Raw genomic sequence first — 22,796 nt, 5'->3', positions numbered from 1 at the left:
CTTCCAAAACCTTTCTAGATTTGTTCCATGTGAACAGACCATTTTGAGAAGGATGTGAAAAGTATATTCAGTTGATAAGTAGTAGTTTTCCAGAAACTACAGTAAGAAGGTGAAGAGAAAGCTGAAATAATTGCTTTTTGCTTTGGACAGGCACATCTCTCATTTTTAGGTCGAGTGTCTGGTTCCTCCCAATTGCCTTTTTTTTTTTTTTTTTTTTTTTTTTCCTTCAGGTAAGAGATTTCTGTGAAATGTCATTGCTACCATTACTAATATTACACTTATTAAAGTAAACTGCCTTGTAAGATTTCAATTGTCTTTGAAATCTTTTTGACCAAAAGATATTTCATTGTAGCTTCAGGTCAGAAAGTTAAACAAAATTCATACTAGAATCACCTGCTATGATTTTATTTCTAAACTATAAATATATGTATATAAAATCGAAGTACTCTGCAAAAGATGTCAAAATACCTATATTTTTATTGCTGGCTGAAATTAGTATCTTTCTCTTTTCTTTTAAAAGAAGAGATTATCTGGTACTTACATAGCATCCAGATTTGTCCCGTTAAAAGCATGGCCTTGGATGCTGGTAAAACCATTATTGTAGAGTTTGCTGCAAACAAAAATAAATAAATTAGTGTATTTTGGGATGCTTTGGTAATGAAATACCTATTATCTTATTTATCATTTTTATTTGCAACTGCGTGTTTATGAGTGAGTTAGTTTCAATGTCTTGAAGAAGTAACAATTGTAGTGCAAGATTGAGCAGATGCCAGCAGCTTTCCTAAATGTAGCCAAATTAAGAATACCATGTGGCAGGTATGCTGTCTTTTACTTCTTTGCGCAGTAAATATAGAACTAGACAAAAACATTTTGCCATACCTTTCCTGCTTCCAAGCTACAAACAAAGAAATAAAATTCTGCAAGGTCAAATTAAGGAAATAATAAATTGCAGTATGGATACTGTTTTACAGTAATGCCTGTCTGAACTTCTAGAAGTATGGATACTACATATAATGCCTATGATGTTTCTCCATTATAAACTACTGGAGAGTACAACTGAGTTGTTTTTTTTTTTAATATAGTACCAAATGCTTGACGGATTAAGGCAAGGTGATTGCCTTTTTGGGTTGAGCTGGAAGAACTTACAGAGTTAGAGATTCATTACAGAGCCCATGGAAAGCATTTGCAGGCACTGAAGTCATGAAAGGATTGTCTGCAATTTCACTGAAAAAGGAGAAAAAACATCACAGTCAAATATCTGCCTAACAGAGCTTCTCCAGAACAGTTTTATTATTCATTTTTTCTCTGCCTTGGTAATAAATAAAAGTGTAGAATTATTGTTTAGTTACACCTACAGCTGTAAGAGGCAAGCTGGGATGATTAAGAATCAAGGATGTTTCAGCATCCAAGAAGTGAGCTTGCAAAGTCAATGGGTTTTATAGTCCTGGTGAGATGTGCCAGCCTGCATGATTTCTGTGGTGAACAGCAAAGACAAATTCATTCTCCCAAAATCCAGATAATTTGCAAAGTGAATCATGCTGCAATGTCAACTGAGTTAGCTCAAGTGACTTTCGAGATGAGATCTTGCTGTTTAGCTATGCTTAGGTAAAATATCAGAGAATACATTATAACAGACAGAAGCATTTTCCCTTATAGAACTGCTTCTAAAGAAAGTGAAATAAAATTTTAATGTCTGATTTAACTTAATGAATTTTCTCAACTGTTGTCCAAATGAGTGTTTCAATATCTGTTATTTCTTAAAAACTTAATTCCCACTCTGCAGCCTTAAGAAATACCCACAGCACCACATAACCATTTGCTCTTTCCCCTGCCATGGGGTGGGGAACAGAATCAAAAATGAGAAAAGTGAGAAAACTCAGTGTTTGGGATAAGTGCAGTTAATAAGGAAAAGGAAAAAAGAAAAAAAAAAAAAAGTTAAAATGAACACACAAAACCCAAAAAAACAGCAAAATATTTTGATGCACAACACAACTGACCACCACTAGCTGGCTGGTGCCCAGCCAATCCCAGAGGAAATGTAACCCCCCCACCCACACACACACAGTTTTATAATTTAGCATGTCACTATAATGGTATGGGACATTCCTTTGTCCAGTTTGTGCCAGCTATCCAGGTTCTGTCCACTCCCAGCTTCTTGTGCACCCTCAGCCCCTCACTAACAGTGTGAGAAGGTGAAATTTCCTTGGTTCCATGCAAACACTGCTCAGCAGTAAACTAAAACTTCGGTGTGCTATCAATATCATTCTCATTCTAAACCCACAACACAGTACCACACCAGCTAAGAAGAAAATATATTTGCTGAAACCAGGACAATCATGAAGGTGAATAGTAATGTAACAAGTAGTTATACTACTTGTGCTAGTGCTCAGCCACCCACAAAGTGAAGTGCTTTCTGATTTTCAGTTAGAACATACTGTGTTCCATTTTGTATATATGGCCTTTTATCCTAGCACTAGGCACCACTGAAAAGAAGCTAGCTTCATCTTCTTTGCATCCCCAGTTCAGGTACTTATACGCATTGATAAGATTCGCCCAGCCTCCTCTTCCCCAGGCTGAACAGTTCCAGCTCTTAGCCTCTCCTTATAGGAGAGGTGTTTCAGTCCTATAATCATCTTGGCGGCCCTGCATTTCATTCTTTCCAGCTTGATTAGGAACACCATTTATCAGTATTGAATCAACATCCAGGTCAGACCATTAATCAAGCCTTTGTAAATTCCTTTCCAGAATAGTACATCACAGTTTTAACTTTTACTTAGTCCATTCAACGGTCAAGCCTATTCCAGCTGAATGCTGTGTGATATGCAGACTGCTACCACTAAATAGTGACTAAGATACTTTTACTTTGTGTCAGCCTACAAGTCTTTGTCTTAGCTGCTCTTCCTTAGCTTGATTGCAACCCTGATTTTGGGCTTTAATTGCAAGTTAGTGTACAGAGACAGATATAGGCTTTGCTTTTTTGAATGCAAAGAAACATCTGTTTTCACGGCAGTAGTGTTTGTTTCTGAAATAGCTTTAAGGATAAAAAAGGCAGGAGACACAAAACCTCCACCACATTTGTATTCCCTTTCTTTGTCTCCAAGCTGTTCTGCAGTTTGTTCCATGAGAAAAAGGAAAGAAGAAAAAAAGAGAAGAGGGGGTCCTTTAAGCTAAAGTAAACCTTTTTTTTTTAAGTTGCAAGAAAAGGAGAATGCTTTACTGTGACATAGAAATGCATCATGTGAGCAAACTCAACTAAATTAGCAAAGCTGCAAATAGGACAATTCTTTCCAGCTGAGGACTGTAGTTAATGAGGACTCTCACAGGAATGCTTGCTTAAAAATAGGTAATTCCTGCTGCCTGGTTTCTTTAATGGGGTAGTAGAGTTGTGCAGGAAGTGTAACTGCACAAGTAAATTTAGGCATAGTATGTGTTCGTATGGAGCTGTGTTGTGATTCTAACAGATGGCATCTTAAGCATCTGCTGTGAAATAAGGTGAGTGACTGAAGGGAAATAAGCAGTCCTCTCTCTTAACAGTGCCTGCTTGTAGTGTAGCCAAATAGTAGTTTTCAGGAAATATGTGGTTCTTTGTTTACGGATTTTTAGGTGCAAGGCTTTTCTACATTAGCTTGGTATTGGCAGGCTGTTTTAGTAACAAACAGAAGACTTGTTTTCCTTCACAGTGAGAAGTATGTGAAAGTGACACAAGTACTTAATAAGCGGAGGGAAAGTGCCTGGACAGAGAAAAGAAAGTTCAGAGTACTTATGCTACTTAGAGGCATGGATGATGCTGGCACTATGCCAATCACCATGGGTGTGAAAGGCCATCTTGGAGGCTTCTGCAGCTGCTTGTGCTGGACATCCACCAGCAATTCTCTCAGTGTGCTACCGCTACATATGTTGAGGGGAAAGGTGATGGACTCTGAAGTGTCACTGTAATGTTAGGAAGGGGAGAAGTGTTGCTTACTATTGTTCTGAAACAAGGTTATGATGTTTAGAACTAATGGAGCCCATAAGCTGAGGATGGGAGTTTACCAATGGGATCACTGGTATGTGGGAGCTACTACCACCACCTTCCAAAGATATCCAGTGCTTTTACACTCTGTCATTAGCAACTCATTAACAACCAACCTGATTCCTCATAATAAAACAAGAGTCCTGTAGCACTAACATGCAACAACATAAATTACAGCAGTGCATGCAGGCTCACAGGATGAAGAGTGGATGTGCTGGACTGTAAAAATTGTGTATTTTGGGATGTAGCTAATTGAAGAGAAATGCAATTATGTGTATGTCTCATTCAGTTCAAATACACAGTGCAGGATGACCTGACATTTTCCAAATTTGATACTAAGAATAATTGAACTACAATTTGAGGAACAGTATTTTGACATACTTATTTTCTAATTTTCTCTAAAATGGAAGTCTTCACTATAGGTTTTCTTGGGATCTAGGGTGGCAGTATTCTACGTGGCTGTGAGAGTAGGTACTTACAGTAAAAAGTTCACATCAGATGAAGAAATTTTAGTGAGGTCAGGAAATACTTTGAGTCCAGTATTGAAAATGCCACTAAAACAGAGAAGACAGAGTGTTACATGTAGTGGATCACAGCAAACGTTTATGTATTACAGACATTTAATGGATCAGAAGAATAGCAAAGTTAGCAATGAGTTTCTAAAAGATTTCCTTGTAAATATAGTCAAAGTCTCAGCTCCTATTCTAGCTGATTTTTTTTTGTCCTTAAAGTAAAGCAGTAGGGAAAGTGTTACAACCAGTTTCAAAATGAAATGCAAAGAAACCACTATTGTGTAGAGAGATGTCTGTGAGGCCAAGTACTTGCAGGTGCCAAATACTTACAGGTATTTCAACAGTGGAAGGTTCTTAAAGGCATCTGGATCTATGTAATCCAAGTTTCTAAGATTTCGAATTTCACTGCAAGAAAAAAAAGAGGGATGAGGGAATGTTACCATTACATGTATTTTTTATAATAGAAACCAGGAATATTAAAATTAAATTTCAGGGAACTACTTTCAGAAAATTTGATGTTTGCTTATAGATCCTCAGACGTTTCCCTATGGTTAGGGCTCTTAGAGAACATAGGAATGGTACTTTGTAAATTTGAGTAAAACGAAAAAATTTAATTTAAAAAGACAAAAATTAAAAGCAGTAATAAAGTTTGCATAAAGCTACATCAGTGCCACTGTTACTACTGCTGAGTAAACCTCCTGCCTGGTAACTTAATTTGAGTGTCTGCACGATTAATACAAGTCAACATAGAGTTTAAGTTTTTAAAACACATTAAACAAATATGAATGCAGTAACTTCCCTAGGGAAGTAGGATTGGGATTTCCATGTGTGAATTTATATGTTACTTATTGCAGCACCCAGAACTGCAGCTGGAGTGAAAGGCACCTTTGAAAAGCTAAGACTGTGCAAAATACAATTTAAACTAGCTTCTCTTTTTCTCCTTAAGTTGGTCTGGATCACAGATGCTTTTCTTCTCTACCTATCAGAGCCGTGTATCCCATGAATGACCAGTCTCAGGACAGCTCTTAGACTCTCAGGACATTTTGTTACTTACGTAGAGAAATTTTACAGAAGACAAGTATGTGTGGCATGGTGCTGCAGTTTCTGCGTGCGATATTCTAGTCTTACATCAGTTCAAAAAGTGGTGCTACTCAGTATAGACACAGTAGAAACTGGTAGTATTTAATTTGCCATGCACTAACATCAAGTAACCCGAGCACAGAATAAAGCTAGCCAAATATTCTGAGAAATAAAAGTGGGAAAAGAAGCATCAGACAATTGATATATCAACATGTGGAAGACATCAGCCTCTCTATATTCTTCTTTACAGAGAGAGTTTCTGCTCTATCTTCCTAGCCTTCTGTTCTTACTGCATCTACATTATGAGGAAACAAGGACTTACATTCTATTTGCATGTTGAACTGATATAGTTAATAGTTATGCTACTGCTATTATAGTGCTGAGTATTTTTCATGTCTGTTAACTTCTTTAACAGTATTGTTTTTGTTATAAGAAATCTATGTCAGTCTCTTGCTTCTCTCAAATTACTTCAATAGTTATGTAGCAATCATATTCCCAACAGTGGAATTTTCTCCGTAAACTTTGACATGTTTTTTCCATCACTGCTACATTTAAAAATCTGAAGTCAGGAGCTTCATGGCTACATACTCCTTTGTTGTGGACCAAACGTATTGTGGGGAGAGATCAATATTAAGTCTGGAAATGGATAATACATTGTATTGCCACAGAGTCATCGGGTTTTGCTATTCATAGTACTCTGCATAAATGATTTGGATGAGGGTATTAAAAGTAAGAATTCGAAATCTGCAGATGGTACTAAAATTGGGAGCACAAAATAATTAAATGAGATTCAATCAGATTTTATTAAGTAACTAGGCCATGAGAGAGCAAGTGGTGGTTGACAAAGGGAAATGACAAAGGAGAATAAAAGATTCAGAATTGCCAGATGAGACAGTTGGCCCATTAATCAGAGAAAAGCTTAAAGAACTCAAGCAAATCATTACATACAATGAAGAATGGGAAAAGGTTTATGCCCTTGCTGTTCCGGGTTCTTGAATTGATGATGCAGAGATTAGGGAAGAAATGTGCTTTAAAATATAATGTATTTATAATTCCATTTCATCCTACACATTGTATTCAGGAGGTTTCTTGTGGTCCAAAAGGGAGGGAGGAAAAGGCCTATTGTGGGCAAGTGCTACCTAAATCAAGAGCAGGCAACCAGTTGCCTAGAAGTCTCTTTTCAAAAATTGATGACAAAGTGGATGAGAGAGGTGAAAGGAAAAAAAAAAAGGTGATTTGACAAATTGATTGTTAATCTTAAGAAAAAGCTAGGAGAGAAATCCAGATTTCTCTGCTCCTAGTCCAGGCAAATGTAACTGACTAAGTATGTGGACTCTCATTTCATATACCATATTCATATTCTTATATTCATAGAATCATAGAATCACAAGGTTGGAAAGGACCTAGAAGATCATCTAATCCAATCGTACTCCCATTACCATTGCTACCACAAGCTACTAAACCATATCTCATAGCTCCTCATCCTCATAGCGCCTCTTGAACACTGCCAGGGATAAAATGAAAAAGACGCCAGGGATAAATTGAAAAAGAGACAACTTTAAAGTCAGATCCATCCATGAAACTGTCATCACGTATCTCAGCACAGGATAGAATCCTCCCTAAAAATCTCAGATTTAAAGGATATCTGTAGCTCCATCAGTAATGGAACCTATGAAGTGAGCTCAAAAGGAGGAAAGGTATTTTAATAGTTCTAATCACATCAGTTAATACCACAGTGATACACAAGATGGATTTTGATTTATTTTACATGAATCAGTCATAAGTAGTGTATTCAGAGGTGCCAAACTGTTATAAGACAGCAGTATTCAAATTTGTAATCAAAAGAAAGTTTTGGCTTAAATATTACTTACAAAGGATAAAAAAAAAAAATGTAGTATTTAAAAATGTTCTAGGTTCACAATCAAAATGAAAATTTTACTGTGTGTGAATTGTACCTGAGTTTTGCTTATTAAGAAAATTACTTTAAAAACTTTAGAGTGGCAGGAACAGATGTGCAGAGAAAATTACTTAGTGATACACTTAAAATCTTTTGTCAATATTTATAAATAACTATAAATAATACTTTTCTGTTTAGGGACACATGTGAATATTTAGTTCCAAATCGAAATGAGTCTTAAAATTAAACTGATAATTACTCAGTTATTACTGTGATGAATTAACATAATGAGCCATACATTTACAAAGCAAACTCTTGACAGCTCAGTCAGCTACTTCTTATATTGTATACATTTAGTAATATTAAAAAAGAAAAAATATTAATGTAAGCAACTTCTAAAATTCGTTTACCAGACATGTCTTTCAGACATGCCTTGCAGTACTGACACATCCCTGAGTTTTGCTTGAGACCAGAACCCAGATATTCTAAAGCTGACCAGAATGTCAATATAATCCCACTGTGTTTGCTATGTATGAACAGTAAGGATGTCTAGCTCAGCAATTCTAAAACATTTTAAATCAGCTGCTTTCTTTTTCTAGTAATAACTTGTGAATTTTCCCTGCTTCCTTACATTTACTTTGCTAATGAATACCATGGCCTCCTGCGCTTGTCCGTGTTTTTCCCTCCCTCTGCAGTGAAGATGCAGACCCACTAAGAGCAGCTCTCCGTGGCTTTCCACCTGTCAAGTTTTGGCACTGCTAACACTAGAAAATTGGTTCAGGCTCTAGCCAGTCTATCCTCTACCTGCAGACATTACTTTTAAGATTTTCCACACAATACTTTCTCCAGTGTCCTAAATTTCATTGCAGCTATATAACCCTTCCCTTCATTCAGTTTCCTATTAGGGCCAGCCCTTCCCTCCTCCTCTCCAGTTACCCCTCAGACGTTGTCATAAAACCACCTCTCCTTTCTGCACCCCATATCCCAGGACCTGGCTCCATGGCTGTCCATGTGCAGAAGTACCCCTGCACCCACTCTGCACAGAGATGTGAAGTAGTCCCTCCAGCTCTTGAAGTGATGTTGCATATACAAAGGTAAGCCACTTGATCCACAATCTTTGGCTGTATTCCCACACCCTCAAAGGGCTTCTCACATAGTTGTTCAAGAGGAGAGAGTGTTTGGAGTATGGAGGAGTGGGGAGAAATGAGGGAGAGAGGAGCATGAGCAGAGACACAGAGGGTTTGAAAAGAAAGAGTAAATATTCCTTATCTTAGAGTGGTTTTTCTGGGAAACGAAGACCTAATTACAAAAGCTCCTTATTCTAATGCCATCAAGTTACAGATTGCTAGTAAGATTACACAGCAACATAGACTCTTTTGCATTTGCATCTAGAAAGCACAGTTTTGTGACTGTATGTGAAAGGCAGTCCTGAATTGTTAAACGTGATAAATTTGTCTCACAACCATACTTAGAAACAGTAGTGACAAAAACAGCAAGCTGGAATACATTGTGAGATCAACTTAACGTAATTGGGGAAAATATCAACACAAAGTCTTAGCCCTGATTTTAATCTTAGTATAGTGTGAATTTTACCAAGACTTTCATTTGAAATGAGATCCAGCTCATGAAATTGCAGGAGATGATATGTACTCTTAGTTTGCAAAACTTGCTCAGCGCAGGAGAAGTTTAGGCTTAGATATAATATAGGCTCAGAGGTTTCTCTTAAGGTAACAGGGGACATAAGAGATGCATACATGCAGAAAGTCATGATAGAGGCTGTCATGGTTTTATGATTTTTGGTTATCATAACATCAGGTAGTGCACTGGGAGTTAAACTGTTAATGCTCAAGTTCCGGGCTCCTGTCTGGAGGAGAAGAACCCAGGGGGCTTTGTGGTCAGAGAGGAGATATAACCCCTGGCAAGGTCACCTGACGTGCTCTTCTTCATCGGCTCTCCTCCCTGCTGCTCAACCACACTGTGCATCTCACCTCAGTGTTATGGTGAGGCCTTTCCACCTTTTGGACACTCTCTCAGTATATTTGATTTATTGGCTTCAATTCTAATTATGTTGTACTATAATGTGTTATCTTGCATTCCGATACTATATTTAGTAAATTTGTTTCTCCTCAGATCATTGCTGCTGTTTTTAATTATTTTGGGGTCCCCTGTTTTCCTTTTCTGGAGGTGCAGATTTTGTGAAATCCCTCCACCCTGCTAGTCACAGAACTGGGCCAAACCAGCCCGTAAACCGTTGACAGAGGCACATAGGCACTGAGTGTGGACCAGAAAAAAATAGAGTGCTGAAGTTCAAAACTGAGGCACACCAGCAGGCTTGGCAGACAGAATGGTGATGAACACAGGATGCCTATTCATATGACATTTGACTCAAGCCGAAGCGATTAGTGCTTTCCTTCCATAAACACTAAATTTTCTTATAAGAAATTTTGTAGAAAAACAAATCTTTTTAAAAATTAAACAGTATGTATAAGCTTAAATTGGTGTAAAAAAGATTATTTACATAAAACTGCACTCTATGAAAACTCCATGAAAAATTGATCCTGTGAAAGGTAAGCTCTGTGAAATGACTTATTTTCAAAACTGTTAGTTACTTCAAACTTCTTTAAAACAATCTATGATAATCTTTATCCGGCAATAATACTTTCAAAATAACTATGTAAGTGGAGAACATTAAACAAATGTACAGCAAAACATAACATTTATCCCCGAATAATCTTGTTGTTTGGAAAGTAAATTAAACCCATCAACAAAAAGCGTTAACAAATCAGACTATGATTTGTTATAGAAACAATTCAGAAAAACAGTGAAATCTATAAATAGCTTTCTCTTCTCTCTTATATGCAACTGCCTGGTTTTCCAGATGTCTGGGTATCCTCTGATTAAATAATGTGCGTGGCTTTCATCCAAACAGATTTTTAAAAGTGCATGCTTTTGAGTAGTAGAGATGGACTAGCGAATATTTGGGCTTTGCCTATAGCTTTTGTGAGCAAAGAGTTCCAGTGTCTTGTCTTGAGGAGTTGTTCTGATTCTTTCATAGGAAACAACAACAAAAATCTATCAACATGTCTATTTGTATTTTCTGTGTGGTATTTCTTTGTGAGAAATATAAAGAGCCCTCCGTTAAACCTAAATAACCAAAGAAAAACCTCTCCCCGCCATGCCCTCCTGAAGGACCTGTGCCATATGTGCAGTAGCTGTAGATGCCATTGAGATCCTCTGACTCCTAGACAGGCTGCAGAATGGCAGGCTGTGGGTTTGACCTAGATGTGATAATGTGGTGGTATCAACCTTGCTGGTGTGCTCTGGCCTGACTTTTGGAAGACAGGGAGGAGCTGTGACATAGAAGCATGCAGATTGCATGACACACCATGATATACCAAGACAACATAATGGGTCTCTCAAGTGTATGAATATGATTACACATGCTTGGAAGGCCTATATGGTAGGTGTGGATATAATGCGTTTCAGCAAGCCAGTGCTCCACTCTGAAGCATTCTGAAGAATAGCAGGTAGTTTCTAGAAGAGCCTTCATGTGCTATAGGAAGCACTGACAACTCTATAGCTCCATCCACCAGTCCATTAAAATAGTCACACACTTCAAAATGAGCAATTTATGGAAACGTAGTTTATATCCAAAAGCTTATGCTGCATTACCCTTTGATGGAGAGCATCTTTGTGTTATTAATTAATATCCTGAGGGAGATTTTTCCTGTCCAGTCTTTACTTTGATTCTAACATAGAAACTGAAGATCATAAAATGCTCTTGGGTCATCTAACTTTATTGCAGAACCTTCTATTTCTTCTAAAATGTGAACCACAAAACAACTACCACATGAGTAATATGTGGTTGTAGTGCCAAATACTTAATTCACTGTTTATAAAATGTGATGCCAGAAAATGTTTCATTAAAAGTTTATTTTTGTTGAACAAGAAATCCTAAAGACAAAACAACTGTGAATCAGAACGGGAAATCATGAGGCAGACAGCCCTGGAAAAACTACGTACAGAAGGGACTGCATTCAAAGCAAAGATAAATACTATTACTAGACCAAAGACTTCCAGTGATGCTATTTCAGCAATAATATAGGAGCATGTTATTGGAGTAAAGTAAGTCTCAGGATCCTAGATTTTGCTCCTAGTTCAATTTATCAGGTATTCTTAGGGGAAGCACTTCAGTTTTATGGTATTAGTTGCTCCCTACATACGACAACAGTAATGATATTATCCCCTTTATTTTTATTAACCTTTCCATTTCATGGTGTAAAATAAATGGGGGAAAAAAGTATAGAAAATAGAGCAGTGTTAAGAGATCACTTAGTTCAATTTCTTTCTCTGAGTAAAGATTAAATAGACCTATATGTTTTCTGATTACACAGCCCTAAAGGAGGCATCTTTCCTATGAAAGCAAATACAAGTGTTTACTTGTGCCAACCATAAGAAAGTTTTCTTAAACTTTAATCTGATTTTATTGTAAGTATTGCTTTGTCAAACAACAATGAAAAATGGATTGTAGTTTCATCCCTCAAAACACATTTATATACATTTAAGATGTATCTTCCTCTGTCATGTTTTCTTGAACACAAAAGTCTTTCAGATGTTTTCTGCACTCATGGTCTCCCATGGAATCTTTACATACAAAAAGCTTCTCTGAAATATGCTGAACTATAACTCATCTGAACTTATTGATATTGGCATGTATTCCATGCCCTGACTTGAATCAGTAATGGAAACATGGAAGAGTGCCAGATGCAAGATGGATCCAATGAAACCCTCTTTAATTAATTATGCTCTTATTATACAGGGTAATGCTGAATGACTGTAACTCTCCAAATGCAGCTATTCTACCAATTTGTTTATCTGCCCTAGTACCATTCTAGCTAGGTCTTGTTCTGTCAGCTTCCTTATTGTTACTATCACAAGATATATTCCCAAAAGCACTAGTAGTGTAATTTTGACACCTTCCTGTTGCAGAGGAAATTAGATGGCCTGACATTATTTGTTCTTAAATCCATATAGTTTAATATTTTGTTTTATAATATTCTAGGTGCTTACATACAATTGGTTTGATTACTAGTTCTGGATTTTTTTTCAGGAATTGAAGATAAGCTTCTGAGCTACCAGTTTATTTAAACTTGACATTGAAAGAGAGCTTGCATGTTACAGAGAAAGGAAATAAGAAGAGGAATATTTAGCTACAAAGTAGAAAGGAATGACAATTCATACATCAACATACACATTCCTCCACACAACCTCAAATGTATTTTATCACTGCATTCATTTATTTACTTTTATTTAATTACAGTACTTACATGTGAGTGACTTTACTCAAGCTGTTGAAGGAATGGGCCTCCAGACTCTGAAGTGTTTCATCTATGGAGATGTAACTAAAAACCAGCAAACAGAAAAAGAAACAAGTCACAGACCTTGGCAAACCATGGCCAGTGCCCAGCAAGACAGTTTTTCTCTTCATCCTGTGCCACCTGCCAAGGGAAGCAGCACTGATGTTGTCAGGCAGAAGAACTTTTAACGTTTATATTTGCTGTATTACCACTAAATCGCAACTGCATAACAATGCTACTAAGCAGCAAATAGAAAGATTTCACATTTCAGAATTCTTTTTCTTTCCTTTTCCCAATGAAGATCACTATGGTGTTCGTCAAGAAGACTTAGCTGTCAGGTAAATTGGCAGATTTACGTATATCCAAGAAAAAAAAAAAAAGGAAAGACACAAAGTTGGATTTTGGGTTATCACTGCAACAACTGTCACAAATTCTTTGTCATAGAGCAAATAATACTTTGCTGTTGTTGAGGGGAAAAAAAAAATGCTGTGATATGAATTTGGAAAAAATCTTTAGCCACAAAGAGAATGTCATAAAGAGAATAAAGAGCAAACTGGCACCAAAGCAAAGCAAAACAACAAGAAAAAAATACCCCAAGCTTAAGAAATACATATGGTTAAACTGAGTAGCACTTACACTGAATATGAGAAACTAGCCCTACTGAGTCTCCCCACTACCACTAGGAAGGTAATAGTGAAATTAGTCTGTTAAAAGTTTTGAAGTGTGAGTAAAGTTGCAATACAACTAGCAAATTCAAATTTTCAAAGTCACACAGACCTTAATTATTTGGGTAACATCACCTAATTATGTCATTCAAAATATCTCTTAGTTTGAAAATTGATCAGTCCTGGAATAACATTTAAATGCTGTATTCCTGTGCTTGGTTTACTTTTTCTAATTATATTAAATATATTTCTAATTTATAGATCTTTAAAATTAATAAATAATTAAAATATTGATAGTATTATCAGTACTAATAGTAAATATGAAATACAAATGCAATCTTTTAAATCAGAAGGACTTTGTCATGCAAGAAATTACAGATCAGATTCTTTTTTGTTGTTGTTGTTGTGGAAATGATACAGAAATTAAATTTCAACTTCTTTCTGTGGATATTTTGAAAATAACTAAAATGTTTTAAAAAAATTGGAAACAATACTTTGTAATCAGTTTGTGCTCTGACAACCAGAAGATTACTAATACCATTAATTGTTCCAATGGAATTTATGTCTACTCTGGAGCAAGGCAAAACTAATTTCTACTTTTCTAAGAGGAGATCTACTTTTTATGGGTAATTGAAAATGTATTGTGCAGTATTTGAAAAGATATCAGAAAAGTAACTGGTAAAGATTGTGCAACCAGCAGATTCTCTTTTCTCAGTAATATTATTTCCAAAAAGCCATTTGGTTCTTCCAAAATGAAGGAAGAAAATAAAAGAAGAATATAATAAAGAAAGTATTTCCAGGCTGTAGCTCTGTGATTGAATATTGCAGAATTAGATGCTTACTTGAGATGCTTTAATTTTATCCTTTTAGAAGCACTGAATATCTACTACTCAAGAAACTGTATTTCCACTTTTCGCGGAAAAATGAATTATTTGATTTTAGCAGAGCCTACATTTTAACATACCAAAAGATAAGTAGTGTGTAGCAAACAGCTATATATAAACTAGCTTGACATAAATTCAAATGAAAACTAGAGAACAAGCAAACAAAATCCTCATGCCAAGCAGCTGGTTCTGGAAATTAGAAAGCACTATTTTTGTGTGCCCTGTAGTACTGATGGCAGTACCAGGCAGGCAGGATGACACCTATCTGTCATGTATGAGAGGAGACAGAAGAGAAGCAGGGGCTGTTGTTCCTCTCTTCCTTAATCCCTCCAGCCACCATATCCCACCTGTCCACATGTCCCATTTGTACTGTGTTGGCTGGCTTGGAGCTGCCTGTGTTACAGTTTTATATCTCAAACCTGCAGGGTGAAGGTAGGAAGGAAATGACATATTTTCTTGGCATGTTGACCTCTGCTTTTCTGCTTTTCAATTGTTTACATTAATTAGATGACATCATCACTCATTATATAAGTAGTCACTAGGAGCAGTGCTCGGCAAACGTGCACAAACATTCATTCTCTTCTGAGAAAGAGGTGTTAATGGTGCTTAAATATTTACTTGCAACTGTTCAGAGTCCTTCTGCACTTGGTTGATGAACACATCATAAAACACATTTGAATATAAAAAATAAATATCACAGCAGTCATAATCAGAAGATGTTACACTGGGAAGAGACGGTAAGAACGTTTAAATTCCCATTTTGAAGGCATAACTCAGCAGTGCCTCCCTGTGCCAGCTGTGTTTCACTTGCACGTTTCCAGAATGCCTCTGATATCCACCATGAATTTAGTGCCAACCTAAACACCAAATTCACAACTTCTCTTTTTGAGAAGGTCTTTTTGCAGATAAACAGCCTTTTATCACCATTGCCCATTCCAAAAAACCTGAGAATTCAGGACTTCAGACAACATGTGGCAGTAAAAACAATGACCTCTCACTGTTCTTCATTCTCCCTTTCTCCACCTTTCTTTGCTTTTTCTAGCTTCAACACCCCCTGTCCTGTGCTGCACAGAATCAGTTTGCGCAGGATGTGAAAACACACTATGTTGCATAGAGAGATACAGAGCACAAGGGAAATGTTATGCTCTGCATAGGGCTGCTACCTTGTATGGAGAAGCTGTGGAGAAAACTGCTCGGGAAGGTACACATCAGGTGTCCATGAGGTACTCACAGATATTACACAAAGCATCAACAGTATCCTTTTCAGCTCCTCAGAGCTCAGGAAAAATTCTCTATCTTAGACCTTAAAAGTACTGTATGTTCAACCTGTTTGAAGTCAGAAGGGACAAGTATTTCTACCAAGTATTTCTACCAAGATTTTTCAACTTTAATAAATTTCTATTACATCTGAATAACTTACAAAATATTTTTTTTAATGTTGTTATTGCCAGAAGGGAGCATATGCACCTGAGTGCACTGATGCATTTCTGATAGGAATTAGCTTTACACTTGAGCATTTCACTGAAATGCTTTCTGTTTCATTCCTGTGGCAAAGTAGCAAAGGGAAACAAATCCCTACTTCTGACTATCAAGAATACACAGATACGCATGAACTTAAGAACAATCTAACCCTAAAATTCTTGCTTAAACAAGGTTCATAAAGAGGCTAATCTCGTTTCTATTCAGTATAGAGGGTGAAAAAAGGGTTTATTCATGCAAACTATAAGTAGAAATCACATAGCAAAAGAAAGAAGTATATTTGGAGTAGTAAATACAGTCTCTATTATCTTCTTGAAACTTCAGAACACCAGGCTGGATAAAGACATGAGCAACTTGGTTTGACTTCATATTTGGCAGAACTTTGAGCAGGTGGTTGGACTAGAGGCTTCCTGAGGTCCCTTCCAAATTACTGTGTGTTTCTAGGGAGTGAACTGGGAGATATCAGAGAAGTTCCCTGCATCAATTAGCCACTGTGGGATTACAGGCAAGCCACAAAGAGAAACTAAAAAACTTGGTACACCTTTGTTTCAGAACTGCTCATGTCAACAACCAGGGCACACTGAGAGCAGGTGGCCACTTGCAAGTAAAGTGAACATGAGGTAAGTATATAGATGCTGCTGCCTCCACATTTATGGTTTGTATTCATGTATGTGTTTTATATACAAAAGACATGAAACAACAGAAGTCCCTCTTGCACCACACAAGTATTATTATTTTTGTGGAAAACCATTCGTATTTTAGAAAAGCTACAGGGTCTCCAGTGAAATGAATTATAAATCATGCAAGAAAAAAAAGAAACAACAACAACAACAAAAAAGTAATTAGTCTGAACCAGTAATATACTATGTCATTTGAACTAAAAAAAAACAACAAAACCTAGTATGCCTTGCTACAGATTGTTTAGTTTTGAACAATTGGATGGTAACTCACAGATCTAAATTTTTGATAAAGTGGTAAAAGAATATCAGAAATAGAACTTACATTCTAGAGATATTGGGGAGATTGGAAAATGCTTCACTTGGAATTGTTCTTAGATGAGTCTCCATAAACCTCCTACAGAAATAAAAGTTTGCAAGTTAATATTCTCTGTGAAGTACAATTTAACATTGAATAGTCATATATAACTCCAGCTCTGCTCCAGTAATTCTGTTCTTATCTTCACTTTTCCCAGCTTTTCCATCCTCACATTATTCCTACTCCTGTTTCATTATGCATCTTGGTTTGCTCAGTGTGCTCACCAGCCAAAATTCAAGTAAAGAGTTATTGCATATTATCTCCATAAAATTCCTTGTATGCTTTGTAGTAAATACACCATTTTTTCATAAACATCTGATATGTGGATGGTAGGTATGCTGTTATTTCTTAAGTCCAGATAAGGCTGCACTTCAGGAGATAATAGAAAGACATATCTTACTCATCTGCAGAAGGTTTCAGAAAAACAGGTAATATTTAGAGAAGACATATATCAATAGTCAAGTTTTTAACAGAATGAATACCCAACAGACTGACTATTCCAATAAAGAGGAGGAAATGCTTTAGAAAATTAGCCTATAATATCTTTAGACTTACAGTTACAAATGATCATTGCTGAATGAGGTCATTTTTTGTTTTCCAGTACATCTGGGAATATAGTTACATATTATATAATATATATAATATAATATAGTCAACTAACAGTCTGAAGAGTAACCAAGAAAAAAATATAGTCATTTCTCATAGATTCTCCTAAGAACAACTTTGTATGAAATAAATGAGCAAACATTAGTAATGTTTTCTGTTTTCTTCTCATATATGTAACGTGTTCATATATACATGTTACATGCATAAGCAAAGAGAACCTAAAGGTTGTTTATCCAAAATGGATTGATGTTTCTCCTAAATTTAGTACCTCAGTTTTCTTTTCCCTCCTCCACTTTGTAAAACTGGTTCCTCTTAGGATTACAATCCTGGGCAAAATGTTTGCAAAGAATAACCAGCTACAGCATGCTGACCTTGCTGTTGTGTTTCAACATCTGTCTGTACTTACAGTCCTTTCAGGAAATAAAAAATGATGACTGAGAAATTTCTGTTTCAGATAGATTTTAAGAAGTATTAAAGTAGAACAGTGTGGACAGATCTTGGTAGGCTGGAGAAATGAGCTGACAGAAACCTCACAAATGTCAACAAGGTGAAGCATAAAGTCCTGCCCCTGGAGGGGAAAAACTCAGGCACCAGTATGTGCTGGGCCTACCCAGCTTGAGAGCAATGCTGGAGAACAAGATCTAGGACTCCTGGTAAACACCGAGTTGAGCATGAGCCAGCAGCATGCTCCATAAATAGTGCTAACAGTATCATGGTCTGCACTGGGAGGCTGTCCTAAGACTTCTCCTGAAGACTGCTAGAACCCAGAAGCTAAGAAAAACATAGGTTAAGCAATTTGCAACTATCTAGGCTTGCTTTTAACCCGTCTTATATCCCTCTGGTCCTGTTCATCTAGGAGATGTTGGCTCACAACTTCATATTTACCTCTCACACCAATCATCACAGAGATTAGTACTTAACCTGCAATCCCATACCCCAGAAAAGAATTTAAACTCTACTGTAAGTCTCGTCTCAATCTCTCGCTTTTAAGTCAAACATTCAAACTCCATCTTTGCCTCATGGTGAAGTGAGCTACATAAGGGCTAAGTGAGTTCACATTAATCTTTTATTCACATGCCTGGAATTTACACCCTGTCAGAAAAGAATGGAAATCCTGGATAACATATGTGAATCCATTGCTATTAAAGTTGCTGTAGTATGAAATAGCCCTACACTTATGACTTCCTAGATAAGGCTTCTGTTATCTCAAAAATAGCACAATGAAGTAACTTAGCCGTGTATTTTAACTAAACAGCTCATAAATTTATTTATAGGTTGGAACGGGGAATATCATGTATCTTCATAGCTATTTGCTAGAGATTAAAAATATACCAATTCAGCAAATATGACTAGAAACCATGGGTGGCACAAGATGTGTGAAGTGTAAAGAAAACTAAGTATTAAGAGAAAGAAATCTTCGGCTGATGAAGATCGAAAATAGCACACTTCATGACAACAACTTGGTTGTGAAGTGAAATAGTTTCAGAGAACGTCAACAAATCTAAAACAGAACTAGTTATGGAACATACCTACTACACAAATGATTTGCTAAATAATAGCAGATAGAGCACATAGTGTCCAAGTAATTGGTGTTACCTAACTGCAATTCCTCACCTACTTGCAGAGCTAACAGATAGCAAGCAGTTCATGGTCAGTGCTTATGCAAACCGTGAAATGGAGTCAGTGCAATGGCTCTAGAATTAGGTGCAAATTTTTAAGCCAGCCTTTGTGTACAGCCATCTGCAAAGCCGCAGTTCTTGCTGAAGTACCTGTGCTCTGATACATTAAAGCAAATTCTAACCCACCTTCTAAAGCAGTTTAAAAATTTGCAGAAAAACAGTCCCTGTTTCCTAGCTTTGAATCTGTGGGTAATTGCTGGAGCAGTAATACTAACTAGTGATATGTAGAAAGCTATGAGATGGGTAGTTATTCCAAAACTGAAAAGAAGAGAGGCTGAGAAAACTCTCAACCAGAGCAGTCTGTGTTGGATCAGAAATGACAGTAATTATACATAATAGCTTCAGTTTAGTTTCTAGCCCAGTCTGACTACATAAAATGATGATCACAAGCTTACCCAGCTGTGCTAGTATGATCCTCAAGGTGGAATGACCAGACAGTTTGGAATTTAAAGCCCAGAGCTAGAAAAGGAAGGCAGGTCAGGGCTTCCAGCTCCCCAGCCTTCCAACTTATGACGCCAGCTCCAGTCGTAACATACAGTGTGAGCAGGTGATAAATAATTGAGAATTCATTATGTGAATTGCCTATAATTCTTCCTGTCTTGCATGCATTAGAAATTTTCTTTGAATATGCATATTTTAATTTGCAGTTTAGCAAGTGAGTCCAGTATCTGCAGAGTCTTCACTAAGTAAGCTTTTTTTTTTTTTTTTTTTTTTTTTTTTTAAGAATAAATAAGAAAACTTCAGCAGGAAAATACACATTACTTTTCCATGTGAGAAAAACAGTAAAAGTAATAAGTTACATATTTAATAGCTCATTTAATATCCTTTCTCTATTAAGGAAAAGATGACACACTAACTTGAGAACTTCCATTTATTTCTACTTTTATTTTCTCATTCAGATTGAAAGCTTCAGTAAATAATAAATCTGGAAAAAGGCTTCACTTTACATTCCATAAAATCTTTCAAAAAGAAGAATCAAAAGTCTGAGGTCATTTTCATTACAAATATGCTCTCAAGATTTGAAAAGTTGCAGAAGCAAACAAATCATGTTTTTACTACATGAGTTGTTTTTAAAATAGCAATAAAATATTTCAGTAAAACATTTTAAGCTTTATATGATGGCATTTAATTTGCATTTTTCACTGTACAGGTCTCTGATTTCTATTCTAATTGAAGTGTTAAAATTTTTTTTCTCCTTTTATATTTGCAGCTAAGTTTATTCTGAATGTCCCTGAAAGTCTTCGCATCACATCTATTAAGAAAATGAAACCTGAACAAAACTCATAAGAAAGACATTAGGCTACTTCTATCCAACTAATGACTGAAACAACTCCCTCTCTGATTCCTTTGAGGTCCCAAAACAATCTTCAGGAAAAGCCTAGTTACTCCTCATTGCGAAAAACAAAACAAACAAACAAAAAAAACCAAACCAATTTCATTTTATATTTGTTGTTGTTGTTTGTTTATTTTCTTGTTGTTTTGGTTTGTAAAGTATATAGACTTTAAAATATTTTGTACCTGCACAAGAACAACCCTGCTTCTGACTACTAGGAATGCAAGTTCAAGGACTGTGAAGAACTCAGACTTAATGCAAATCTGCTTAATTTTAACGATTCATTTTTAACACTTCATATTTGCTTCATTCTAACAATTTTAACTATGCATTTTAACGACATTTCTTTTTATTATTCTGAAATAAGTGAATAGTAGTCTTCCAGTGGAGCAAAAACGATGAAAAGGCAAGTCACAACGTGAAATGCACTTATCTGACCAGAAGATGATTACCACCTAGTGTCTAACCCTAGTATTACATACGACGCGGTAGAACTGTCAAAAAGACTCGAAGCAAAGTAATGCTAAAGAGGAAACCACTCAGGAATTCGGTAGAGGACTTAATAGCTGCTTTCCCACAGTTAAGCAGAAGTCCAAAGGAATGTCGTAAACTGTATGTCAAAACTGAACAACCCTAAAAAAATTGAAGAAATGCCAGAGCAGAAATGTTCTGGTCAGAGTTTGGTTAGCATTCTGTGTGAAAAATAAGTTCTTATAACTTACATACCCTCTTCCTATACACTAAGATGCATAGGGGTGCTGTCAGAGATACAAGAATTGGTTTCTTGTTCCTTTCTTACTAATATTTAGCAAGCAGAAAATACCAGTCAATAATTACTGAACTTGTTCTTGCTCGGTTTGTGATCACTGATTGTTTCTTGCTGGATGTAAGTAAAAAATGAAGACTTCACAAGAAGTACTGACTCTCCTAAATATTACTTGCTGCTTGCCAGTAAACAAAATGAAATTCAGTAGATTTCAGAACTGTCAGCGTTGAAAAAATAATGTGATATAAATGTCTACAAGACAGAGGTTGAGTTCCAGTTGAGATACTGAAACTATCCAAAAAAGTGGTAAGGAAGAAGTGTTTGGCTTTATGTATAGACACTAAGACTGTCAATCAGCTGTACTCATTTTTAAGATGTTTTAAGTCTTTTCACCTTATTCAAAGCAAAGTTGAACAAACAGTAACTTGGAAATGCAATGTGTCAGTATGGAAAACATTAAGATAAAAAAACCTTCACACTTCTAAAAAATAATCTAAGCACTTGTTTTGCAGAGGAAGTTTGTTCCAAGCCTACAAACATATTCATAAAATGAGTTCTGATCAAAACTGGGAGTCAACTTTGAAATTATCAGCTTATTTCAGTTTATGATGTCATGTAATATTACTCAAAGGAAATTGTCAATGAACTCCATGGTACACCAGGTACTTAAAAACCCAGTATATAACTGCTGTTTCTGCATCAAACAAAGAAAGAAGAAGTCAAGTTAAGTACATTATGGGATATCCCATATGAATATAAAACACAACAAAGACATGGATTTTATTCACTGGCTGTATTTCTCACAAGATTTTTGCTCAATCTTTTGCAGTATCTGGATATTCTGTATGTACTACTCTAAAACTCTACTATTCTTGAAAAACAGAATGTTTTAGTTGAAATTGGTTTATTTTTCAAATAACACTAAGTTGTTCTCATGTGCAAAAGTATTTAACTATTTCTGAAGTAAGCCAGACACGTGCTTTCTTAAAGTAATTGATTACTTTTCTACTAAATATTGTTAAACTCACCAAATTCATTAAAATATCAATTGTCTTCCAGGTTCTCATTTAATTAATTTTAAGTGCTTGGTACAACGTAACATGCTTCCAAAATACTGCATTTTACATAAATCTGTGTTTTTAAAATTTTCTTTCAAATTTCATTCACGTTATTAAATTTGACTACATATTTTTCTTTAAAAGGCATTGCATTCTGTAATCTCACCATCTTAATGGAAGTAAGTAAATATAGTAACTTTGCACTTGACAAGAATAAGTCATAAACAAAACATGGTCTCAGGGTTCTTGAAATTGTTTTCAAACTATGAACTGCTTTGCAACACATACACATCTCAACTACCAAATGAAGAATAAGAATGAGTGATAGTAGGTGACAAGAAATACTGGAATTGTCTAGACTTGAAATAAATACATAAATATATTCCCCCCCTCCCCTCTCCTTCCTCTCCCTTCCCCCCTTCCCCTCCCCCCC

General features: G+C 36.1%; 1 protein-coding gene and 1 long non-coding RNA gene across 2 annotated transcripts in view; one reads left to right on the top strand and one right to left on the bottom strand.

Annotated features, from left to right (window-relative positions):
- TSHR (thyroid stimulating hormone receptor) overlaps positions 1-22,796 on the bottom strand; it is a 47,187-nt gene that overhangs the window by 16,386 nt on the left and 8,005 nt on the right. Inside the window, exons 2-7 of the mRNA XM_042864808.1 lie at positions 16,889-16,960; positions 12,829-12,903; positions 4,855-4,929; positions 4,492-4,566; positions 1,147-1,224; positions 542-610 (exon numbers count right to left, since the gene is read on the bottom strand). Of these exons, the coding sequence (XP_042720742.1) occupies positions 542-610; positions 1,147-1,224; positions 4,492-4,566; positions 4,855-4,929; positions 12,829-12,903; positions 16,889-16,960 (444 nt within the window). The remainder of the gene's footprint in view (positions 1-541; positions 611-1,146; positions 1,225-4,491; positions 4,567-4,854; positions 4,930-12,828; positions 12,904-16,888; positions 16,961-22,796) is intronic.
- Positions 3,385-13,732, top strand: LOC122181096. The gene is made up of 3 exons (XR_006179342.1): positions 3,385-3,492; positions 8,490-8,595; positions 12,822-13,732. It is a non-coding gene; the product is annotated as an uncharacterized LOC122181096 (long non-coding RNA).

The sequence above is a fragment of the Lagopus leucura genome, unplaced genomic scaffold (assembly GCF_019238085.1).
Source record: "Lagopus leucura isolate 7727_CA_CO unplaced genomic scaffold, USGS_WTPT01 Super-Scaffold_1, whole genome shotgun sequence".
In the NCBI taxonomy this organism is placed as follows: Eukaryota; Metazoa; Chordata; class Aves; order Galliformes; family Phasianidae; genus Lagopus; species Lagopus leucura.
The sequence above is the reverse complement of the archived record's forward strand: the minus strand, read 5'-3'. Positions and strand labels throughout refer to the sequence as shown.